The sequence below is a fragment of the Aythya marila genome, assembly GCF_965140915.1.
Source record: "Aythya marila genome assembly, chromosome: 24".
In the NCBI taxonomy this organism is placed as follows: domain Eukaryota; kingdom Metazoa; phylum Chordata; class Aves; order Anseriformes; family Anatidae; genus Aythya; species Aythya marila.
This window is the reverse complement of record NC_139065.1, coordinates 3,981,974-4,001,609: the sequence shown is the minus strand read 5'-3', so window position 1 is coordinate 4,001,609 and position 19,636 is coordinate 3,981,974. Positions and strand designations below refer to the sequence as shown.

The 19,636-nt window shown below is 65.6% G+C and overlaps 1 protein-coding gene across 1 annotated transcript; it reads left to right on the top strand.

Annotated features, from left to right (window-relative positions):
• Positions 1-721: 721 nt before the first annotated feature.
• LOC309887148 (pleckstrin homology domain-containing family A member 5-like) lies at positions 722-1,942 on the top strand. The gene is made up of 4 exons (XM_082778639.1): positions 722-846; positions 1,261-1,337; positions 1,697-1,754; positions 1,907-1,942. The coding sequence occupies exons 1-4, from the start codon at positions 764-766 to the stop codon at positions 1,911-1,913; spliced, it is 225 nt and encodes a 74-aa protein (XP_082634765.1). The 5' UTR covers positions 722-763; the 3' UTR covers positions 1,914-1,942.
• Positions 1,943-19,636: the final 17,694 nt, after the last annotated feature.

The following is a 19,636-nucleotide window of genomic DNA, read 5'->3' as shown; positions in this document are numbered from 1 at the left end:
GAGGGCTGTGCTTAAGCTCAGCAGAAGAATCCCCTTCGGGGACCGGCTCCTGCCTTTTCCTCTCGGTCCCCTCCCGAGCGAGCGCCTTCCTTCCTCCTTGTGCCATGAGAAACCCGGACAAGGCGCCGCTGAGGCACGAGGGCAATTGCCTCCTTCACAGTCACCCAGCCCAGGTGCCTCCCAGACCCCACCTTTCCCCTTGAAAGACGTTTAATTGATGGCTAAGAACAGGCAGAGAGAAAATACCCACTGGGCAGCTCCGCGAGCGCTGCAGATAATCATCAGGGTGCCCTACATACTGCCTCTGCTTGGCTGCGAGATCAGACGGCGAGAAGAATTTGACATTGTTTAAGACGAACAGGAGAGGGAAGGAACAACTCCATAATTACTCACCCGGAGTTAATTGACGGTAATTACACTGAGTAGGCAGGGGAGGAAGCTGCGATGGGCTAGCCCCGCAGAGCCTGCGCCGCTGCCGCCCAGGTGCCCTCTGAACCCCGGCTGGCGGGCGAGGTGGCAGCCTGGCTCCGAGGGGGTTAACTTGATGGGTTTGGTTTTCTTTCCCTTTTTTTTTTTTTTTTCTTTTCCTTCTTCCCTCCTTGGTTATTTGCAGCAAACAGAGCCCAGGGTGGAAGGGCTGAGCTGAGCAAGTGTTTGCTGGAGGAGGAGGAGGAGGAGGAGGGTTGGGGACCGGGAGCTGGCTCGCGCTCCCCGAGCCGCGTGGGGAGCGGAGGACGGGGCTGCCCCGTGCCTGCCAGCCCCCATGGCCGATGACATCGAGTGGCTGGACCTGCCGGGAAGGTGGACCTACGGCGTCTGCGGGGACGGGCGCATCTTCTTCATCAAGTACGGGACTGCCTGGTGGGACCGGGGGTGCCACCACGGGGACAGGGCTGGGGGTGGGGGCTGCGCTCCCGGCTTGGCACGCGGTTTTGGGGGGCTGCAGGGGTCGGGGGGCTTAATCCAGGCTGGGAGCAAGGGGTCCTGCCCGCTGCAAGGCTCGGTGCCCAGGTGCTTTCCTATCACTCGTGGTCATCTCGGCTTGCTCCCCGTTTCTCCCTTCTCGGGGCTCGCTGCTGTCCCGGCTGCTGCCTGGTGGATGCCGCTCCCCAATTTCCCTAAAATCTGCTCTTTTCCTTTCCTTTGGCTGGAAAAAAAAAAAAAAAAAAAAGTTTCTTGTGTTGCCAAGCCCCCGCCCTGCCAAAGGGCCTTCCCCGAGCCCCCCGGGGTGCTCACTGCCCCCCACTTTGTCTTTCACAGCGACGAGACCAAGTCCACGAGCTGGGTGCACCCCAGCACGGGTTACTCCGTCCAGAGCGGGCACTTCTCCTGCGCCGGTAAGGGACGGGCCCCGGCTCCCCCTGTGTGCCCCCCACCCTCTCTTGGGACGTGTGATGAAAAGCTCCAGAAACCCCTTGGAGCCCCCCGAGCAGCTGGGAGAGCAGGGCTGGGTTTTGGGGGGAGACTTCAAATGAGGCGCGAGGCGATGCCGCATCTCTTGGGGATGCACGAGCCCCCGTAACCCCTGCAGCGGGGTTGGAGAGGTGTTCCCGGGGGGGTCTTAAGAGCCCCCTTCTGCAGCAGGACTCCTTGAAGCCTCCAAAACCTGTCACTGGTGGGAGAGGGACCCAACGCTCCCCTCTTGTGCAGGTGGGGGCGAGGAAGGCTGACCACCTCTTCTCCTGTGTCCTTCCAGGGCTGCCCCGAGGCTGGGAGGTGGACACCACGCTGCACGGGGGCTTCTACTTCATCAAGTAAGTGACAGGGGACGGGGGCGGCCACTCGGTCCCCTCTGTGCTGTTTTTACAGCCTTGGAGGACGCTGCTCCCCACCTGCCTCTGCCCCGAGCAGGGTGCGGGGTTTGTCCCGCAGCCTTCGGGGTGCTGCTCCTCCTGCTCTTCCCTAGATCATAGCAAAACGCCTGCCGGGCTGGTTTAATCCATGGTGTGTGGTTTGGGAAGGTTTTGAGATATCTCTTGCTGGAGGATGGGGCCGGGGTCTGTGCTGCTGCGTGAGATGGGGGGGTGCCCGTGGCTGTGGCAGTCCCACAGGTACCAGCAGCTGGAAAAAAAAAAAAAAAACAAAAAACAAAAAACACAAAGTTGTGGCTGCTGAGAGCCTTTTCTTCTCGACTCTGTCTTGGAGGTGGCGGTGCTGCAGCGCCCGTACCCCCGCAGACGGAGGTTTCCCCTCTGCCAAATTCAGACGTCTCCCCTGGCGCTCCCCTCGCCGCAGCAGCCACCCGAGGGCTCTGGGCGCAGGCAGCAGGACCTGCTCCGTGCGCACCACGCTCCCATTTGGGATGCAAATGTCTCTGCTGAGAGCTTGGGGAGCTCGGGGACACGGGGGGGGGGCGAGCCAGGCAGCCCCCTGCCCTGCGTCGGGCACTGCCTCTGCCCTCGGGGAGGGTCCCCAAAGGACAAGGGGGGGTCCTCCAGGATGCTGCCCCTGCAGAGGGGAGCTTGGTGGTCCCGAGCTGGCCGTGCTCACTGGGGATGAGCTCCAGGATCTGGCTCAGAGCCCGCTCCACGCTGCCCACGTGCTGCTCGTGGCCCTGCCTCGCCACGCAGGGCGGCACCGTGGCTGCAGGAGGGGGGCTGCGACCCCAAAGGCTCCCCCCTGGCCGGGCTGTGCCGGCTCCTGCCTTTTCCAGGAGCACCCAGGAGGTTACAAAAGGGCCCTTTTGCACCCCGGCTCGCTGCCCGGATGGTGCCAGGAGGAGAAAAGGCCCCGCTGTGTCTGCGCCCTTGGGCGGCGACGGGGCTGGGGACGGGCAGAGCAGCGCCGGGCGGCTGCGGTCCCTGCGCAGGGGGGGGTAGGGGACAAACAGCACGGGTTGCGGTGCCCTGCACCACTCCGGGGGGGTCCCACAAAAGCCCCCTTTGCTCCCGTGCTTCCTTTGATGGCTCCTGGGGATGGCTGCGGGCTGCGGGACCCCCACAGTGAGCCGGGGGTGCCTGGGGACAGGGACCAGGGAGGAGGAGGGGGGGGACTCGCAGGCACCGAGTGGGGTCTCTGAGCTTGGGAGGGGGAGATGCAGGATGCAGGGCAGCCAGTGAACCCCCCCCCCAGCCCCTAATTCCTTGTGGCTAACGGTGGGATTATAGGATCGAGGGCAGCCCTGGGGTTTTCCTTTCTGGAGGGCCCCCTCCCTCCCCACACCAGCCCAGCTGGAGGCTGGGGGGCTGAGCGGGGCTTGGGGTTGTGGGGCAGGGGGGTTTGTGCCCCATGGGACCCCCCCGTGGCTGCTTTTTTGCTGCCCATCCCCTGGGCACCCCCCTCCCCAGGGTGCTCTCCGCGGGGTGCGCAACCTGGGGGTGCTCCTGGCCCCCCCCCCAAAATCCCAAATCAGGGATGCAGAGGGGACACGGCCCCAGCTGCCCCCCCGCCCTCATGGGGAGCCAGGTCCTGCACCGTGGGGGGGTCCCGGTGTGCCCCCCCCACCCCTTCCCCAAATGACACGGCCCAGGCCCCCATCGAGGTGACACCTCGGTGCGGTGCGGCCCCCCTGGGTGATGCCGGGGGGAGCGGTGCGGTGGCTGCGGGGGGGTCCGAGCGAGCCCCCCCGCTTTGCTGGGTGCCAGCCCGGCATCACGTGCTGCTCGGCGGCCCCCGAGCATGCCCAGCTCCTGCTCTGGCTCCCGCTCGGGCTGCGGCTCCAGCTCGGGCTGGGGCTGAGCGGGAGGGATGCTGAGCCCCCCCTAAGTGCCAGCAGACGGGGGGGGGGGTCCCGGCCGCTGCCCACCCCGCACGGTGAGTGCCCCCCGGCGCGGAGCCCTTCCTCCCCCTCCTCTTCCTCCCCAGGGGGGTCTGGGGGGGTGGGGGGTGGCTGAGCATCCTTCCCCCATCGGGATGTGTGCTATGGGGTGGGGTGGGGGGGTCTCTATAAGGGGATCTGTGCTGTAGCCGGGGGGGTCGCAGCCCCCCAGGGGTGCCCCACAGCCAGCACTGGGTGCGCCAGAGGGGCTGGCACCTCCTGGCTCTTGGAGGGGCTGGGGGACAGGGTCCCCGTGCATGGTTTCACCCCCCCCCCCCCCGCTGGGATTTTGGTGAGACATGGAGACCCCCCCTCAGCCCTCCCCGTGGCGCGTTTGCCTGCTGTGCGCCTGCTGTGTCCCCAGCCCCCCCGTGGCTGCACCGTGGGGTCCCCCAGGCTTGGACCCGGCGCAGGGGCTTTGGGAGAGATGTGGGATTTTTTGGGGGGGGGGTCTCTGCACCCTAAAGCCCCATTGCTCATGGCTGGGGGCCCAGACTGCTGCGTTCCCCCCCCCAGCCCTGGGTGCTGGGGTCGGTCCCACAGCTCGGCCGGGCGCTTTGCCGTGGTGGCAGCCAGGATGGGATAAAACTGATGGAGCCGGAGCCATCTCCTGGTGCTCCCCGGGCACCCGAGAGCTTCCCTGGGCTTCTCAGCTCCCTTTTGCTGCCCCTTGTTAGCAGGAGCCCCCCCGGCGGCGGGCAGCAGGCTGGTGCCGCGCTTGCTGGGTGCCCCCCGGTGCATTTTAGGTGTCTGGCGGTGCCGGGGACGGCGCGGGTGCCCCAGCAGTCGGTCGCAGCTTTGTGGTGCTGCTGCCAGGTCTGGAGGAGCTCGCCCTGCTCCTGGCATCACATGATGGTGCGTCTGAAACGAGCCACGAGTCTGTTAAACCCGGCTCTGCTCGCCTCTGAGCCCAGCGCCGCTGGAAGGGCTGGGGCTGGCCACCCCCTGGCACCCCCCCCCAAACCTTGTTAGGGTGCTAGGGGGAGGCGCAGCCCCCCCGGCACCTCTTTGCAGGGTCCCTGTCCCCCTCTGAGCCTGTGCCGTGGGGTTGTGCCATGGGGCAGGAGGCTCCTGTGCGTGGTTTGATCCGTGCCACGGCGGGGACAGGGTGTGCGGACCCCCCCCAGGGCAGGCACCGAGGGCAGTGGGGCAGTGGCACTCGCTCGGGGTGAGGTCCCTCCAGCAGGGGGGCTGTTGGCAGGCGCTGCGTGCTGCTCTGCAGCATCCATCCCTCGGTTTCTCCCAATTCCTTGTGCGCAGGGGGTTGGCATCGCCCTTTGCGCCCTGCTTTGCACCCTGGGGCCACGTGCAGGGCAGCAGCTGGGCACCCCGCTCTCCAGGAGGGATTGCTCCTGCTCCCCTCCCAGCCGCACCAGTCCCTCCTTTGCTCTATTCTGGGAGGACTGGGGCTTCCCCACCAGGCCCTGACGGAGCCCCCATCCCTCCTCTGCAGCCCCCCGCTGCTGCCCACAGCCCCTCAGGGAGCCGGAGCTGGGATTAGGACTCCTGGATACCAGGCAGACGAGGCATTAACATTCTTGAGCGTCTGCTAAAAATCACAGGGCGAGCGCAAAGCCTCTCCCCCGCGGCCGGGGCTCTGCCTGCTTTGTCCAGCGTGGGGTAGGGCGAGCAGGGTGCCTCCATCCCATGCCAGGGAGGAGCTGGCCGTCCCGCTGCACCAGCTCCAGGCACCCCATCGCTGCTCCCTGCGTCCCCTCGGGGCTGGGGTCGGGGGTCCCAGCCCTCCCCGGGCGAAGCGAGGTGCAGCGGCACGGGGTGCTGGCGATGCAGGCGAGCCCGGTGCTGGCGCAGCTCGCCGCGTGGGCTCGGGCAGCCAGGCTGGCGCTGGCCTCGCTGGAAAACCGTGTTTTCCTGCCGAGTTCCCATAGAAACCGTCGGGAGCAGCAGCAGCAGGGCTCGGGGACCGAGGCAGAGGAGGCAGGGGCAGGCGCGGGAGGGTGGCCGAGCTCCGTGCCCGGCGCTGCGGGAGGAGGAAATTGGGCACCCGGTGGCCGTGCCCTCCCCGGGCTGCTCCCTGCTCCTGGGGGAGATGCAGCAGCATCACCCCATCCCTCTGCAGTGCGTGTGTGTGTGCGTGCGGGTGCGGGTGCCCCCATGCACACCGCTGGCCCCCCGCCAGCCCCCGGTGCAGCCAGGCCTGGCACGGGAGGGTTGGTGCAAACATCGCCCAGATGGGCAGCACGGGGCTTAATCCCTCGCCGAGGCCAGCTTAACCCTTAGCAGCCGGGCTGGGGCTCGGTTTGGTTTGGTTTTTATTTATTCTCCTTCTCCATCTGTGCCCCCAGGAAGCGGCTGGGGATCTCCCCTGCCTGTCTCTGCTCGCTGGAGGGGAAAACGCGGCTCCTCTCCGTGCCCTCTCCCGCTCCGGCATTTGTAGTAGCATCCCCCCGTCTGTTTGCCCTAGCTTGAAACACGATAATCCGCAGCAGGCAGAAATAGCACAGGGAGGAATGCGCCGGCTCCTCTTTAGCCTTGTTTTTTCCCCAGCATCTGACAGCTCCGTGGCTGCTCGGGGAAGCCCGGTGCTGGCATGGGCAGCACCGCGGTGGTTCTGGGGGCGCGCCGAGGCCCCTGCGTGAGCCAAAACTTCCTGGGGTTGGGTTGGGGCTTGGGTTGTGCAGAAAGGCTGGTTTTTTTTCTTGTTTCTTTTTCTTTTTCTCTCTCTCTTTTTTTTTTTTTCTCTTTTTTTTTTTTTTTTCTTTTTTTCTCCTGGTTTTCGGTGTGATTTTGGTTGTGTCTCAGCTTTCGCGCTGCACGGGGCGAGCAGCTGCTGGGTGAGGTCGGGTGATCGCAGCGGCCGGTTGTGGCCTTAATCTGTGAATTTAGCAAAGCTCTTTAATAAAGATTCAAAGTCACCAACTTCTCAATTAAGGGATGAGACAGCTCTTGATCCGTGTTTCTGGGTCAGCCGGAGAAAGGCCATTTAAGACCTGGCTGATGGCTCGCCTTTGATGTTTCCCAAGGAGACGGCTTTTGAATAAACACCTTGCTGGTGCAGCAGCAGGAATTCTGCGTGGCTCCCTCACCTCACCCGGAGCCCTGAGACCCGTCCTGAGCCAGGGGAAAGCCTCTGTCCCCGCTGCCACACACCGTGGGGGGACACACTGTTGGGTCAGGGCGCGCTGGTGGGCAGCAGGCAGAGCCCCCGGCCCCACCAAGGTGCCACCGCTCCGCGCAGCCCGCTCTGGGGCTGGGTGGGCTGCACCCCGCCAGGGCCCCCGGCTCCCCAGGGGCTCCAGGGTGCTTCTAACCCTCTGTTTACTTCAACAGCAGCCGCTCGCATGGGTGTTAATTGCAGGAGCTGGCAAAGCACTAATTAGGGGATAATGAGACGGCTTTTGTGCGCGCCTGGCGTCCCGTCGACAGACAGCCGCCCTGCTCCAAACACGCTGCGCCGTGTCCATGATCCCTGCCCCGTGATCCCTGCCCCGTGATCCCTGCTCCATGATCCCTGCTCCGTGATCCCTGGGCCGTGCCCTTGATCCCTGCTCCATGTCCATGATCGCCGCTGTCTCGTCTCCCCGCTGCCATGCCCGGTGCTGTGGGTGCTGCTCCCTGCCTGCCCCGCTGCTCCGTCCTGGCACAGCTCGGGGTTTTTTTTTTCCATCCCTCCCCGTGCCCCCGCGTTAACGGGGTCTCAACGAAGCTGCCTCCTGCTGCCGTGTCCTTTAGAGCGGGGGGTTTCACCTCACTGCTGCTGAACGGCTCGGATGCAGCTGGGCTGCTCTGAGCCCCCGGGTCCCGCTGGTAATTAAGTGGCCGGCAGAACCTGTGCGGCGCAGCCCTTTGTTCTCGGAGCAGGGAGGCAGGATCCGGCCAAGACGGGGCTCAGGCTGCCCCTTCCACTGCCACCACCTCCCCTCCCCATCCTCGCAGCGTCCCCAGCCCCCTTATTTTGGGGAAGGAGCTCAGGGTAAGGGATGGGGGCTCGCGCAGTGACGGAGCAGAGCATCCTCCCGCACGCCAGCCGTGCACCCGCATCCTCCCGCGGCGCGCAGCTCCGGCACCCATCTCCTGCTGCTGCCGGAGCCGTGCACGCCTGCCGAGCAGCAGAGGCTGCTGTTCCTCTCCTCCTGCCTGCAGTCGCCGGGGACTCGCAGCCGGCGTTCCCCTCCTCGCCTTCCTTACGTAAGCAGCAGCAGCAGCAGCAGCAGCAGCACGGCAGCTCGGGCAGCTCAGCACCACCGGGGCCTGGAGCCTCGCCGCGGCTGCTGGCAGCCAGGTAAGGGTCACCGTGCACCACGGCTGTGGTTGTCGAGGGGCTGCTGCCACCTCGGCCCCACGCTCTGTTTTTTTTTTTTGGGTGCCGCACGGCCCCGGTGGGCTCAGCCCCGCGGCGGTGGCCTTACGGGTGCAGCTCCCACCCCCAAATCCGCCAGGAATGTGCCGTGCTCGGGGCCGGCAGCCGGCAGAACAGCCGGGACCAGTCTGGGAGCACCGGGTGCTGCCTCCTGAGCCGGCTGGGCCGGTTGGGTGCCGGCACCGCGCTCCCCCATCCCGGGGCACCGGCCGGGCGCCGCGCCTCCGAGCAGCCGTGCGCCGGGCTCAGCACCTCGCTGGGTGCTGGGCCCCCCCAGGGGACGCCGCTCGGCGCCGGGCGAGGACGGGGCGTGTGTGCCCGCGGCACCGGCGCTGGGGCGCAGCATCCCGGGCGAGGGGGAAGGAGCTGGGAACCTCCACCCCAACGCGTTGCCCCCCAGCAGCCCCGTGCCGGGCACCCGAAAGGGTTTGGGGGTGCAGGGTTTGGGGGCGCAGGGTTTGGGGGCGCAGGGTTTAGGGGTGCAGGGTTTGGGGCTGCTGAGCTCCGGCAGCTCCAGCCGGTGGGTGCGTGGTGCGGTGATGTGATCCGGCAGGTGAGGGCTAATTACAGCCCCACACGGGCTGGGTTCAAAGGGCTCTCCCGGCGCAGGTGGTGAGGGTGAGCCCGGCCGCAGCCCGGAGCAGGCTCGGCGTTGTTGGTTGTGTTGAGGCTGAGTGGATCTCGCTGGGGATGGAGCAACTGGGGCCTCATCCCGGCTTCCCCCCGTGCACCACGATCTGTGTTTACAGGAGGTGAATCCCCCCTGGCTTTGCAGTTGTTCCCTTTCAGGTTTATAAAATCCTTGGCTGGTTCGGAGGCGGCAGGGCTGCGCTTTTGGCATCCCTCGGGTGCTTGGAGCGGGGGGTGCAGGATGGGAGCGGGGTACTTGGGGCAGCAAGACAACGCTGCCAGCTCCCACGGGGGAGCCCCGAAGCATCACCAGCCTCTGCGGGGCAAAGCCAGGGCCGAGGCTGTCCCGTGGCCACCCAGCTTTGCTAACTCGGGCACAGAGGAGGTGACATTGCCCCGTGTGCGTGGTCCCCAGCCGGGACCCTCACCACAAGGTCCCGCAGTGCCGGAGGGGGGTCCCTGCCCCCTCCAGCTGAGGGAGTTTTTCGGGGCATGGCAGGCTCCCCGGGGCCAGCTGCTCTGAGCACTGAAACTCATTTTCCAGCCTTTATTCTTCCGGAGAATTTGAAAACGCGAGTGCGCCCCGAGGGCCCAGGAAGCAAATCAGGAGATACAAATCTGCGAGTTTCGCGTGCGTCTGACGATTTCCATCGCTCGGTGCCAGACTGCGGGGCCGGGGGCGCTGGGGTAGAGCAGAGCAGGGTCCCAGCACTCCCCCCCCTAAACCCCATGCTGGCTCCTTCAACCCACGCCGGTCTCCTTGCAGCGCATCCTCCAGATCCTCCGTGCGAGCGTGGGATTCCTTTTTCTTCCTCTTTTCTTTTTTTTTTTTTTCTTCTTCCTAAATGCGTGTTTTGTGAATGTGCAAAGGCAGTGACCTTTCGTGGGGGCCGCCCGGAGCTCGGGCTCTGGCTGCCGGCTGCTCTCCCGCTTGTCAGGGAGATGAAGGATGCGAGAGCTACGTGCGAACGCCGGGGCCTCCGGGCTCCACCGCTCAGCTGCCATCGCGCTGATGAGCTCCCGCAGGGGAGGAGAGGGCTCGTTTCGCTTCTCTCCCCGTGTGTGCCGGGAGATGCCAGCCCCTTCAGCAGCCGTCAGCGCCGCTGCCTCGCGTCCTGTCCCCGTCCCTGCCTCCCCTCCCCGCCGGCTGCTCTTGGCGTGACCTTGTCCCTGCTGCCGTCGCAGGAGGCTCAGGTGCTGCGGGTCCCTCGGGGTGGATGGAGCCGGGGACGATGCTGGCTCAGAGGGTCCCATCCTTCCCGTGACCGCCAGCCCCGCACGCCGCCCCCTTTCCCGACGTCCTTGGGCACGAGATAGGGCCGCTGGCCTCCTCCTCGGGGCTGCAGACGGGCCTGGGAGAGCTCTCCGTAGATAAGGGACGTGCCGGAGGGGAGCAGGAATGTCCTGTGTGTGGTTAAAGTTCACCTGCTCCTAGGGGCCGTCCCCATCGTGGAGGGTTTGGGGTCGCTGAGAAGCGGGCAGAGAGCCCGTGGGGATGCTCGTGGGGATGCTGGGGAGCAGTGGGGTTGAGATGGGGGCACGCTGGATAAAGTAGAGCCAAAGCAAAGCCCCCAAAAAGAAAAGGATCTCAGAGGATGCTGTGGGTGCAGAGCTAGGGGACAACCCGTGCACAAGTGGGGAAACTGAGGCACGGAGCCAGCGTGGTGGGATTTAAGCCGGGAGCACCCTGTGAGGCCCAGCACCTCCCTGCTGCATCTTGTCTGTGCTCCCGAGGTTTCCTGGGCTCTGGGTGTGCACGCGTGCAGGATCTGGCACCCAGCAGCCCCATTTCCTGATCGGGGTTTGGGCGTTCCCGTGGGATAATTATTCTGTAATTGCTCTGTAATGAGGTGCAATCCTGCGGCGGGGCTGCTCTTACAAAGGGCTTCCCCAGCCCGGGCTGCACCCCGAACCCCAACCTCCTCCTCCGCAGGGTCCCCATGGGCGGGTGCCCCTCGTCCCGGGGGCAGGATGGTGAAATCTGGGGCAGGATGTGCTGGAAAAAGGATTTCTCATCCCATTCCTGCCCCGCTCCTCCCAGCCAGGGGCACTGGTTGGGGGTTACTGGGGGCTGGCTGCGTCCGTGCGTCCCCAAAGCGCTGGCACCAGGCTGGCACGGAGCCCTGGCACCTACCAGCGCTGCCTTTCACTCCCTCCTGGCACCGTCTCCTCTGCCTCCGGGGCCCTTTTGGGGATTTCCTCCCACCCGCCCTCGCCCGTCCCCGCTGGCACCGCCGCCACCCAGCTGGCGGGCGTCCGGCCGTGCCTGATCCCACTGCTGGGGGCTGGCACTGCTGGGGACAAAACCGTCCCCTCCCCATCCCCGAGCCCCCGTGGTGCTGCTGGGTGAGCTCCCGGCACCCTGCTCCGTTTTTAACCACAAGAAGTGGCAGAGGCAAACAGGGGCCCCTTCCCAAATCCGGGCTCAGAGGGTGCCGCTGGGCACAGCGGAGCTGCCACGTCCGGAACGGAGCGTGCCGGGTATTTATAGCCGTGGATGCCACCGGGCAAACAAGCGTGGAGAGAAAGGGGTTGTTTGGGTCTTCTTTGTCTTTATTTTTTCCAAATCCTGCTCCTTTTAAAGGCCAGGCTGGCTCTGCACCCTCCGGCCCTGTGTTGCTCCCCCCCAAGGGATGCTCGTGCCCTGATTTTTGGGCAGCTCCTCTGCAGCGAGAGGAGCCGGGAGGAGAGGCCGGCCGAGGTGGGGTCAGGTGAAGTCCACGCTCGCTCTTGGGGGTTTGCTTTCCTCGGCAGCATCTCCTCTTTCAGGCTGGCTGAGCAGGGATGATTAGCAATTCCAGTTTTTATTGCGAGCCCAGCGCGGCCGCGCGCGCTGTGTGCCTCTCCCCGCCGAGGTGGAGCCGCTGCCAGGTTGTCTGAGACAAATTGTTTGCTTTGCCGTGTGCTTCGTGTGCCTTTTTTTTTCCCCCCCCTCCTCTCTCTTTCCTCAATCAAATAGATGCTGTTATTTGGAAACAACGAGCAACTGTTGGAGTGTGAAGCTAATGAATCTTTTAAAGCTCATCTAAATGAGAGGTTGCGTGCGCGCCGCGGGGGCCGGCGAGAGCTTCCCACCGCGGGCATCCGAGGGGCACCGCCATGGGAGGCTGCCGGGGGGGTCCATGGGGTGCGTGGGGCACTCGGTCCCACTCCACTGGGATCATTGATCGTGACCTGAGCCCACCCCATGGATAGAAGGGGCAGGGATCAGCCCCGGTGCTGGCGAGCTGGGGCAGAATTTGGGGTGTGGATGCGGAGACCTTGTGCAGCGCCCCTCAGCCTTGGGGGGGAGCGCGGTGGGACAGCGGCTGCCCCGTGCCGCAGACTGGAGGGAGGGCTTTTGATAGCAGAGAGGCTGCTCGGAGCCTTATCTTATCCTCCGTGTGCTGGGCTTATCAGCAGACATGCTTGTCCTGGAGATAAGGGGGACCTTGGGTTCAGGCAGGGGCTGTCTGGGGGAACTGATGCTTTGTGCTGGTGCTGGGCAGGCAGCATGAGCACGGGGCGGCTGAACTCCCTCTCGGTGGCTGGGGTACAATTTGGTGCCCCCCAAATTTGGCTCTCTGACGACCAGGAGCATGAAGCAGCTCCCATCCGCCGGGGGGAAGATGCTCCTTTGGTTGTGTGGCACAGAAACTCCTGGGATGGGAAGGGTGCACGAGGTTCGACCCCATCTCCTGTTCTCTTTAAGCAAAAGCAAAATCCAAAAAAAAAAAACACCCCAACCCTTCAGCCAGGGTCGAAGTCCCGTGGAGCGGCCCTGGGAATTAAATCCCTGCCCGAGGCCGTCTCATCCCCATCGCGCCCAGCGTGAGCTCAGCGCTCCAAAGGCAAATTTGCTCTCCCAAAGAATTGTCACAAGATCCTGGGGTCAGGGTGCTGCACGGGGACGGGTCCTGGTGCCGTGGCAGCGCTTCGACGGGGGGCTGCTGGGGCGAGGATGGGAGGAACGGCTCGGGGTGCTGGGCGTGCAGGGTGCTGGGTGTATGGGAGCTGCTGGCGGAGCAGGGACACCGGCACGTCTCAGGTGGGGCGATGGGAGAGGAGGAGGCAGGTTGTGGGGCCCTCGCGCTGCCTGCTCGTAAACAGGCTGTTTTTGTTTGCACCGCAGCAGCGCCCGCGGCCGCTTGTGCAACCGGGGCGGGGAAGCTGGCTCAGGGCTCCTTCGGGTTCGTTACACCCGCGACAGGATCCTCAGCTGGATCCAGCCCCACGAGCTCGGGGAGCGCAGGAAAAACCTGGGCTGGGCTCGTGCACCCCCGCTCAGCACCGTGCTCCCGGCACAGGGATGGCGGGGTCGCCGTGGTTATGGCCACAAAGAACCTCCCCGTGCCAAGGTGCCAAGGGTCGGCTTCTCCCCCAGCAGGCAGAGCAGCCTCGGGACTCCCAATTCCCCAGGGCAGTGCCGGGGACCAGCCCCAGGTCCCCCAGCGGGGTGCACGGCACAGCCCCGCTCCCGCTCGCCCCGCAGGCAGGTGCTGGGGATGAAGCAAGCAGCCGCGCGTGCAGCCCAGCCTCGCCGATGGTATGTGGCTGCCCCAGTTCTGGGCTGCAGGTGAGCCTGGAGAATTGGGAAAAACAAGGCCGGGTTTTGTCTGCTCGAGAGTTTCCTCCTGCTGCAGGAAGCACGGCCGGGTTGGCGCTGGCACGAGGAAGTCCCGCGGTGGCACAGGACGGCCGCGGTCTGGTTACTGGCCGCAGAAGCCCTGGCAAGCAGAGGGTTTGCTGAGGGCACCAAGCAGTGGGGACGCTCGTGGGCACGGCCCCCAGGGGTGAGCCAAAAGCTCTGCGGCACCAGAGCAGTCGTGGCACACACATGTGGCACCGCTGCCCGGCTCAACCAAATGAGGGATGCAAAATTGCTCGTGACCAAAGGCAAGGGCACCCCCTCTGTTTATCCAGCACAGTGCTGAGCCCCTCTGTCCTGTAGCACGAGGTTACAAATGCACCATTTTCTTTTCCTGTGCTGCTGATTTTAGCATCCAGGCAGGCGGTGCCCAGCCAGTGCCCACCGCGGGCTCCCTGCCCCTTCCCTAAGTCACACCGTGAGCACAGAGCCCAGTGGCAGAGCTGCCCGAGGAACGAAAACACATCTGAAGCATGACATAAACCAGCGCCGGGCTCTGCTTTGAGCCTGAGCCAGCACCTTTGGGGCCAGGACTGGTGGCGGAGGGCTCGGGAAGCGTTTGTGGGGGCTCAGTGGCGCAGCCATCCCCGGCGGAGGGCTGGAGAGCGCCTGGCGTGGCCGGGAGCAGGCGGGAGTGGCGTGAGAGCCGGCGCGCACGGGGGTGTGTGTGTGTGCGAGCGCCTGTTTATATAGGAGGCAGCCAACCTGCAGGCTCAGATTTCAGCCCTCGCTTATCAGTCCTTGCAGCGTTTGGACGTGGCGGCTCTCCGAGGCGGCTGCCGCTTCCCCCTTCCCCGCCTTCCCCAGGGCTCCCCACCTCGGCACCGCTCCCACCGCCCTCCCCGCGCCGGCACCGCGGCTCCCGGTGAGCAGGTAGGGTGAGCCGGCCAGGGGCGCTCTGCCCTCAGAGCCTGGATTGAGTTTGGGGGGTCTGGAGGGGACCTGGGGATGGAGGAAGAGCCCCCCAGGGCTGGAGCAAAAGGGCTGGGGTGCCGGAGGGGTCTGTGCGGCTGCGGGGCACCAGCGAGCTGGGCTTTGCTGGAGGATGGCTGCAGAGCTGCTCGAGCAGCACTGGAAGGGCTCAGAGCTGACACCGGTGGGCACATATGGGGTGGGGGGTTGTAGGGAGGGGGCTGGCAAGCGTGGCCCCAGATAGCAGCAATTTGGAGGCAGCGTGCCCACGGGCGGGCAGCGCGTCCCGCCGGGCACGGCACCGGTGTGCGCGGGAAAGCCGGGCTGCACTCTGCCAGGGGTTAAACCTGAGCCTTGTGGGGAGCTGCAGGGAAGGTGTGGCGGCGCCGATAAGGTTGGCAGGGCCGGGAGTGGGGCAGAGGCAGCCGAGAGGGCCGGGCACGCCGCGCGTACGCACGGCTCCGCTTGCAGCCAGGATGCGGGCAGGGATCCTGCCCCCGTGGCGGCTCGTTGCGCACGCTCTGAAGCCTGAGGAGAGCCAGACCCCGCTCTGAGCTGAGCCATTTGGGGGAATAATCCCCTCCTCAGCTGCTGGGCTGCCCCTTGGGTGTGCGTGGCCGGGGACGTGGTGATTTGCCCCGAGACCTCTCCCACTTTTCCGTGTCCGTCCACGAGCAGCTGGGTTGTGCGTGGCAGCAAATCCGCTTCCAGGGCCGTGGCGGCGAGCTGTGTTTTGGAGCAGGTGGCCGAGCTGTCACCGTGTCTCTCCTCCCATCTCCAGCACTCTCAAGATAAAGGCAGGAAGCAGCCACCAGCAAGGTGGGTGCCGCTGCCGGGCGGTGCAGGACGGCTGTGGTTTCCATCCGGCTGCTCCCAGCCACGCGTGGGGATGTCCTGGGGGTGGGAGCGGTCTCCCCGCTGCTCTGCGGTGCTGGAGGGTGGTGGGGTCGTAGCTGGGCCTGATCCTGGCACCATCCTGCTCCTTCCTCCCCTGCTGCAGGTGAAGGGCCGGGCTGTGGTCTGGAGCAGAGCGCTCCCTCCTCCCGGCGGGCACGTCCTTCGCTCCGTCCTAGTGCCGCAGGGCCACTAATTAATTAATTCTGTGACAAGGAAGGATCATTAGCGGCTCCTGACAATGGCTGGTGTAGCACATCAGCTCTGCTGTCCCTGCACAGAGCCTGCTCTGTCCTGCTGGGGCAGGAGGGACACACGGGGAGGGACGGTCCATCTGTGCAAGCCCAGGGCACGGCTGGCTTTCTTCCACTCACTGGCCTCCTGGGGCGTTAAATCCAAACCTCTCCGTTCAATCCCTTGATTCGCAGTGACTTCCTCACCTCTCGGGCCACAAATTTCAGCCAAACCTCCATGCACGGCCCTAACAATTCTCCGGAGTGGGCAGCTGGGCGTGAGCACGGAGGAGGACGAGCGGCTCCTCTTTCAGTGCAGTTTTTTTGTTCCCGAAGCTGGAGGGAATCCACCGCGGACACAAAGCCATGAGGAGCAGGAGCTGCTGGGCTGCCTCGAGGTGCAGGTGGGCGCCTGGCTGCTCTTCCCACCCGTATCAGCCCATCATCTCTGCCCTCTGGAAACCCGGCGCAAGCCCCTGGGCTCTTCCCAGCACCGTCTCCCCGGAGCCAAGCAGTTCCTCGTGGAGGGCGATAACCAGCCTGGCTCATCTCCACCGGGACGGAGACGAAACCTGATGCAACTCCCCAGCCCCCGCCAGCCTCCTCGGGGGGATGCTGCGGGCAGGTGCGGTGCCACGAGACGCATCCAGGCTGCGCAACCGCCGGCTCCAGCCCCAGCTCGGCGACTCCCGTCCCTCCTGCTTCCCTCCCCGGGGCACGGCTCAGGGCACCGAGGTCCCTGCCAGGCTGTCACCCCCTGCCTGGGGCCGGGAGGAGGTTTGCAGCCTCCCCAGGATGGGGATGGAAGCTACGGAGGCTGTGCAGGGCTGCAGACGGAGCCCGGAGAGCTGCAGCTCCCCGCCTCGGCACGGGGAGGGCCGGGGCTGTATTTATTTACTCGATGCCGGGGGAGAAAGGGGAACTGGCAGGAGGCTCGCTTGCAAATGGGATTTCTGGGAAGTGGAAAGCTGGCTCGCCTTCAGCCTGGAACTGTCCTGGTTTCCAATTGGAAACATCCCGCGGTGACTAAACTTCATTCAGGGGAAGAGCTCGTTCTGCAGAGCCGACGCCGCGCTGCAAAACCCGCCCGCGGCGGCCACTCTGCTGCGGGGGCGGCAGCGGGAGGGTGACAAGGGAAGGGCTGTTTGGTGGCACAGGGGGACAGCCCGGCCTTGTGCTGCCTCTGCAGCAACCCGGGAGACTCTGAGGGTCCGGTCCGTGGGGGTGCAAAACGCTTGCAGCTCCCTTTGCTTTTCCTGCAGCAGATTTTGTGCTTTTCCCCAGATGAGGATGTGGTCGGGGTGCTGGGAACCGGCTGTGATTCAGCAGCAGGTTGTGCCCGCCTGCCCCAGCCACGGCCCTGGGACACCGGGGTGTGGAGGGCTGGAGATGGCAATAAACCGGGGCCCGGCCATCCCAAAGCACCGGCACCGCTGCTGAGCCGGTCCTGGTGGCAACGGCCGGGCTCAACCCCAGGCTCCCCGGGTGTTTAATGGCTTGTGGAGGAGGTTCAGGGTTGGATATGCAACGAGCCCGGTGTTGTTTCACCTGCAGGCTGCACCACGGCGGTGACGGGCAAGCTCTCGGCAGCGCTGATAGGAACTGAGGGCGTCCAGCCGGACCTGCCCGTCCGAGCTGTGCTGCAGCACTGCTTTCTCCACCAAGATACGGGAGGAGGATCGCTCTCCTGGGTCCTTCACTCATCCCAGGGGGCTGGCAGTCCCTGATGGCCGTGCCGGAGACTTATCAGCAGCGGGAGGTGCCTCGTTAGGCTGCGGTTTGTGGGGCTGCTGGGGTTTGCTCAGAGCGCTCTGATTTATTGCTTTGGTGCTGCACGGGCAGGGCAGCTGGTGATGTCCCCCGTGTCCCTCCCCGTGTCCCCACAGAGGACAGCCACCGCAGGGGTGAGCTTGGCAAGCAGAGCCGCTCCCGAGCCTGGCTCTGTGTGTTTGGTTTGGGCCGAAATCTGTTTGTTTATAAACAAACCGCCGGGTTTGGCGAACTTTTGGTTCCTGCTCTGCTTGAGCACAGGGGCTGGTGGTACGGACGCATGCACAGCCATCTCGGGGGTTTGGGGCTGGTGGTGACAGGGTGGCAGCACCGGGACGTGCAGCAGGTGCTGCTGTGCCGGAGGTGCCACGCTCTGCTCCTGCAGTGGCTGTTCCTCAGCACTGGGAGCAATTTGGGGTGCTCCAAGCATTGCAGACCCTCTGGCACCCACATCGAGCTCTCGGGATGCTCCCCACAGCTGCGAGCCGGGCTGTGGGTGCCTGCAGGGACCGAGAGCCTCGGCCACCCCGCGTGGGGCCGGGCAGCTTGGAGCTGCTGCCCGCACCGTCCTTGGGAGCTGCTTGGCGCAATGCACTTGCACAACCGCCACGCGTGCGCTCTTGCGTCACAGCGCGGTTACAAACTGTTCTGGGGCCTGCGGAGGCGCAGGATCAGCCCTAAAAACACCGAGTTTCCCCCGTATTCTGCCATCGCACCTGCGAGAAGATAAGGGGAGCGTGGCTTTGCACGAGGAAGGCAGCCGGGACGCCAGTCGTGCTGCTGGGTGGCACGCGATGGCACCCCAACGGCACGGGAGGCAGCGAGGCCCTGACCTGCTCCTGCTCGGGGTAAATCCCCCCGGGGCCAGGCGGCCGTGTCGCGGCGAGCAGAGCGTGGAGAAGCCCAGGGGCACGCGGGCCTGTTTGCAGAGACCCGAGCGCGCTGCCAGCCTCCACCCCACCTCACCGCTGCGGCAGGTGTGGGGCTCGGCGCCGCGCCGGCCCGGCACAGCCGGCTATGCCAGGAATGCGCCGAATGCGTCGGGGCTTGACTGCGGGCGCTCGGGGCGCAGAGCAGCCGCTGAGTCACTCGGAGGGCTGGCAGCGGCGCGGTGCAGCCCAAGAGCTGGGGACGGGGCAGAGCGGTGGCAGCCTCGCAGCCCCAAAGCCTCCCCGAACCCAAATCCACGCGGGAAGCACCCGTCCTCCCTTCTGCAGGGGTGGGCGATGCTCCGAGGCCACGCGGGGCTGCGGTGGGGGTGGTGTTGGCAGAGCGATGCGCCACGTCGTGCCCCCGGCACCCCGGGGTGCTGCGGGGGTGACTTGCACCCGTCTGAGCACACCCTCTGCTCGTGCGCCCGAGTGCTTTTCCCTAATTGAGGGGTCTCCGGGAGATCCGACAGGCAACGGCAGAGAATTTGGGATTTAGACCAAAATAAGCAAGAGTTTCTGTGGGGAAACCTCCTGGGTCTGACCGCCCCCAGGCTGGGGCTCGTGCTGCACCCCGAGAGGAGCCCCCGAGGGCAGAGCCTTCAAACCCCACTGCTGGCAGCAGGAGGGACGCTTCCTGCACCCTGCGCCAGAGCCGGGGGCATTGCACCTCCAAAATACTGACAGCTCGAGGGCTTTGTAAGGAGCTGGTGGCTCCCCGTCCCGTGTGGGTGTTTGTGGGGCCACCCCACGCACGATTCCCTAGCCAGGCTCCGTACCCATGGGTGCCTCATGTGGGGTGGGTGCCAGGGGCTCCCGGCGGGTCCGGGGAAGGAGGCGGCTCCCACCCACAGGCAGCCACGAGCATTTTGGGGGCGAAGCAGCCCGATGGGAGCAGTCAGCCTGGCACGGGGTGTGCTGCCCCGGGAACGGGAAACCCAGAGCCCTGCCCCTATGCAAAGGGGCCGCGCACATCGCAGCCGAGCCCCGGCTGCAGGCAGATCTTATCAGCCGCTGCATCTGCATTTACAGCTCACTCCCGTCTGTGGCTTTTTGAGCCATTTGACGGGCTCGTATCTTGATTAAAACCATCCCTCCAGCAGCCCTCCGCTCTCCAGCCCGCGCGGGGTGGTGCCGTGCGGATGTTTGGCCGTGGCTATTTCTGAGCACTCGCAGCTCGGACACCCCCGGGGCCGCAGCCGGGGCTGAGCTGCTGGAGAAGCCAAAATTCGCTGCGTGTCGGCGTCCGAATCCCCGAGCCGTGCGCTGCTGTGCCGGGGGGGCTGTGAGTACCCACAGAGCCACGGCTGTGCCAGCGCTGGGCAGCACGGGCTGGGCACGAGGGTCTTTGCTCCCTTATCCTGAGCAACGGGGAGAAACGGGGATGGGGATGGAGGTGCAGCAGCCCCCTTGTCCTGGGGGGTCTCCTCCAGGGGTTGCGCTTCTTCTGTGCCATTTTGGGGCCGCAGGGGGATGCGGTGGCTGCGTCGTGCCGAGAGCGAGGTGTTGGTGTGCTGGGGCCCGGCACGGGATGCTCGGGGCCGCCGGTGTCAGGGGGACCCC

Coding starts and splice junctions, on each gene's coding strand:
- LOC309887148 (XM_082778639.1), top strand. CDS start 764: ATGGCCGATGACATCGAGTGGCTGGACCTGCCGGGAAGGTGGACCTAC. Junction 847..1,260: donor GGGCGCATCTTCTTCATCAA/GTACGGGACTGC, acceptor TGTCTTTCACAG/CGACGAGACCAAGTCCACGA. Junction 1,338..1,696: donor CGGGCACTTCTCCTGCGCCG/GTAAGGGACGGG, acceptor GTGTCCTTCCAG/GGCTGCCCCGAGGCTGGGAG.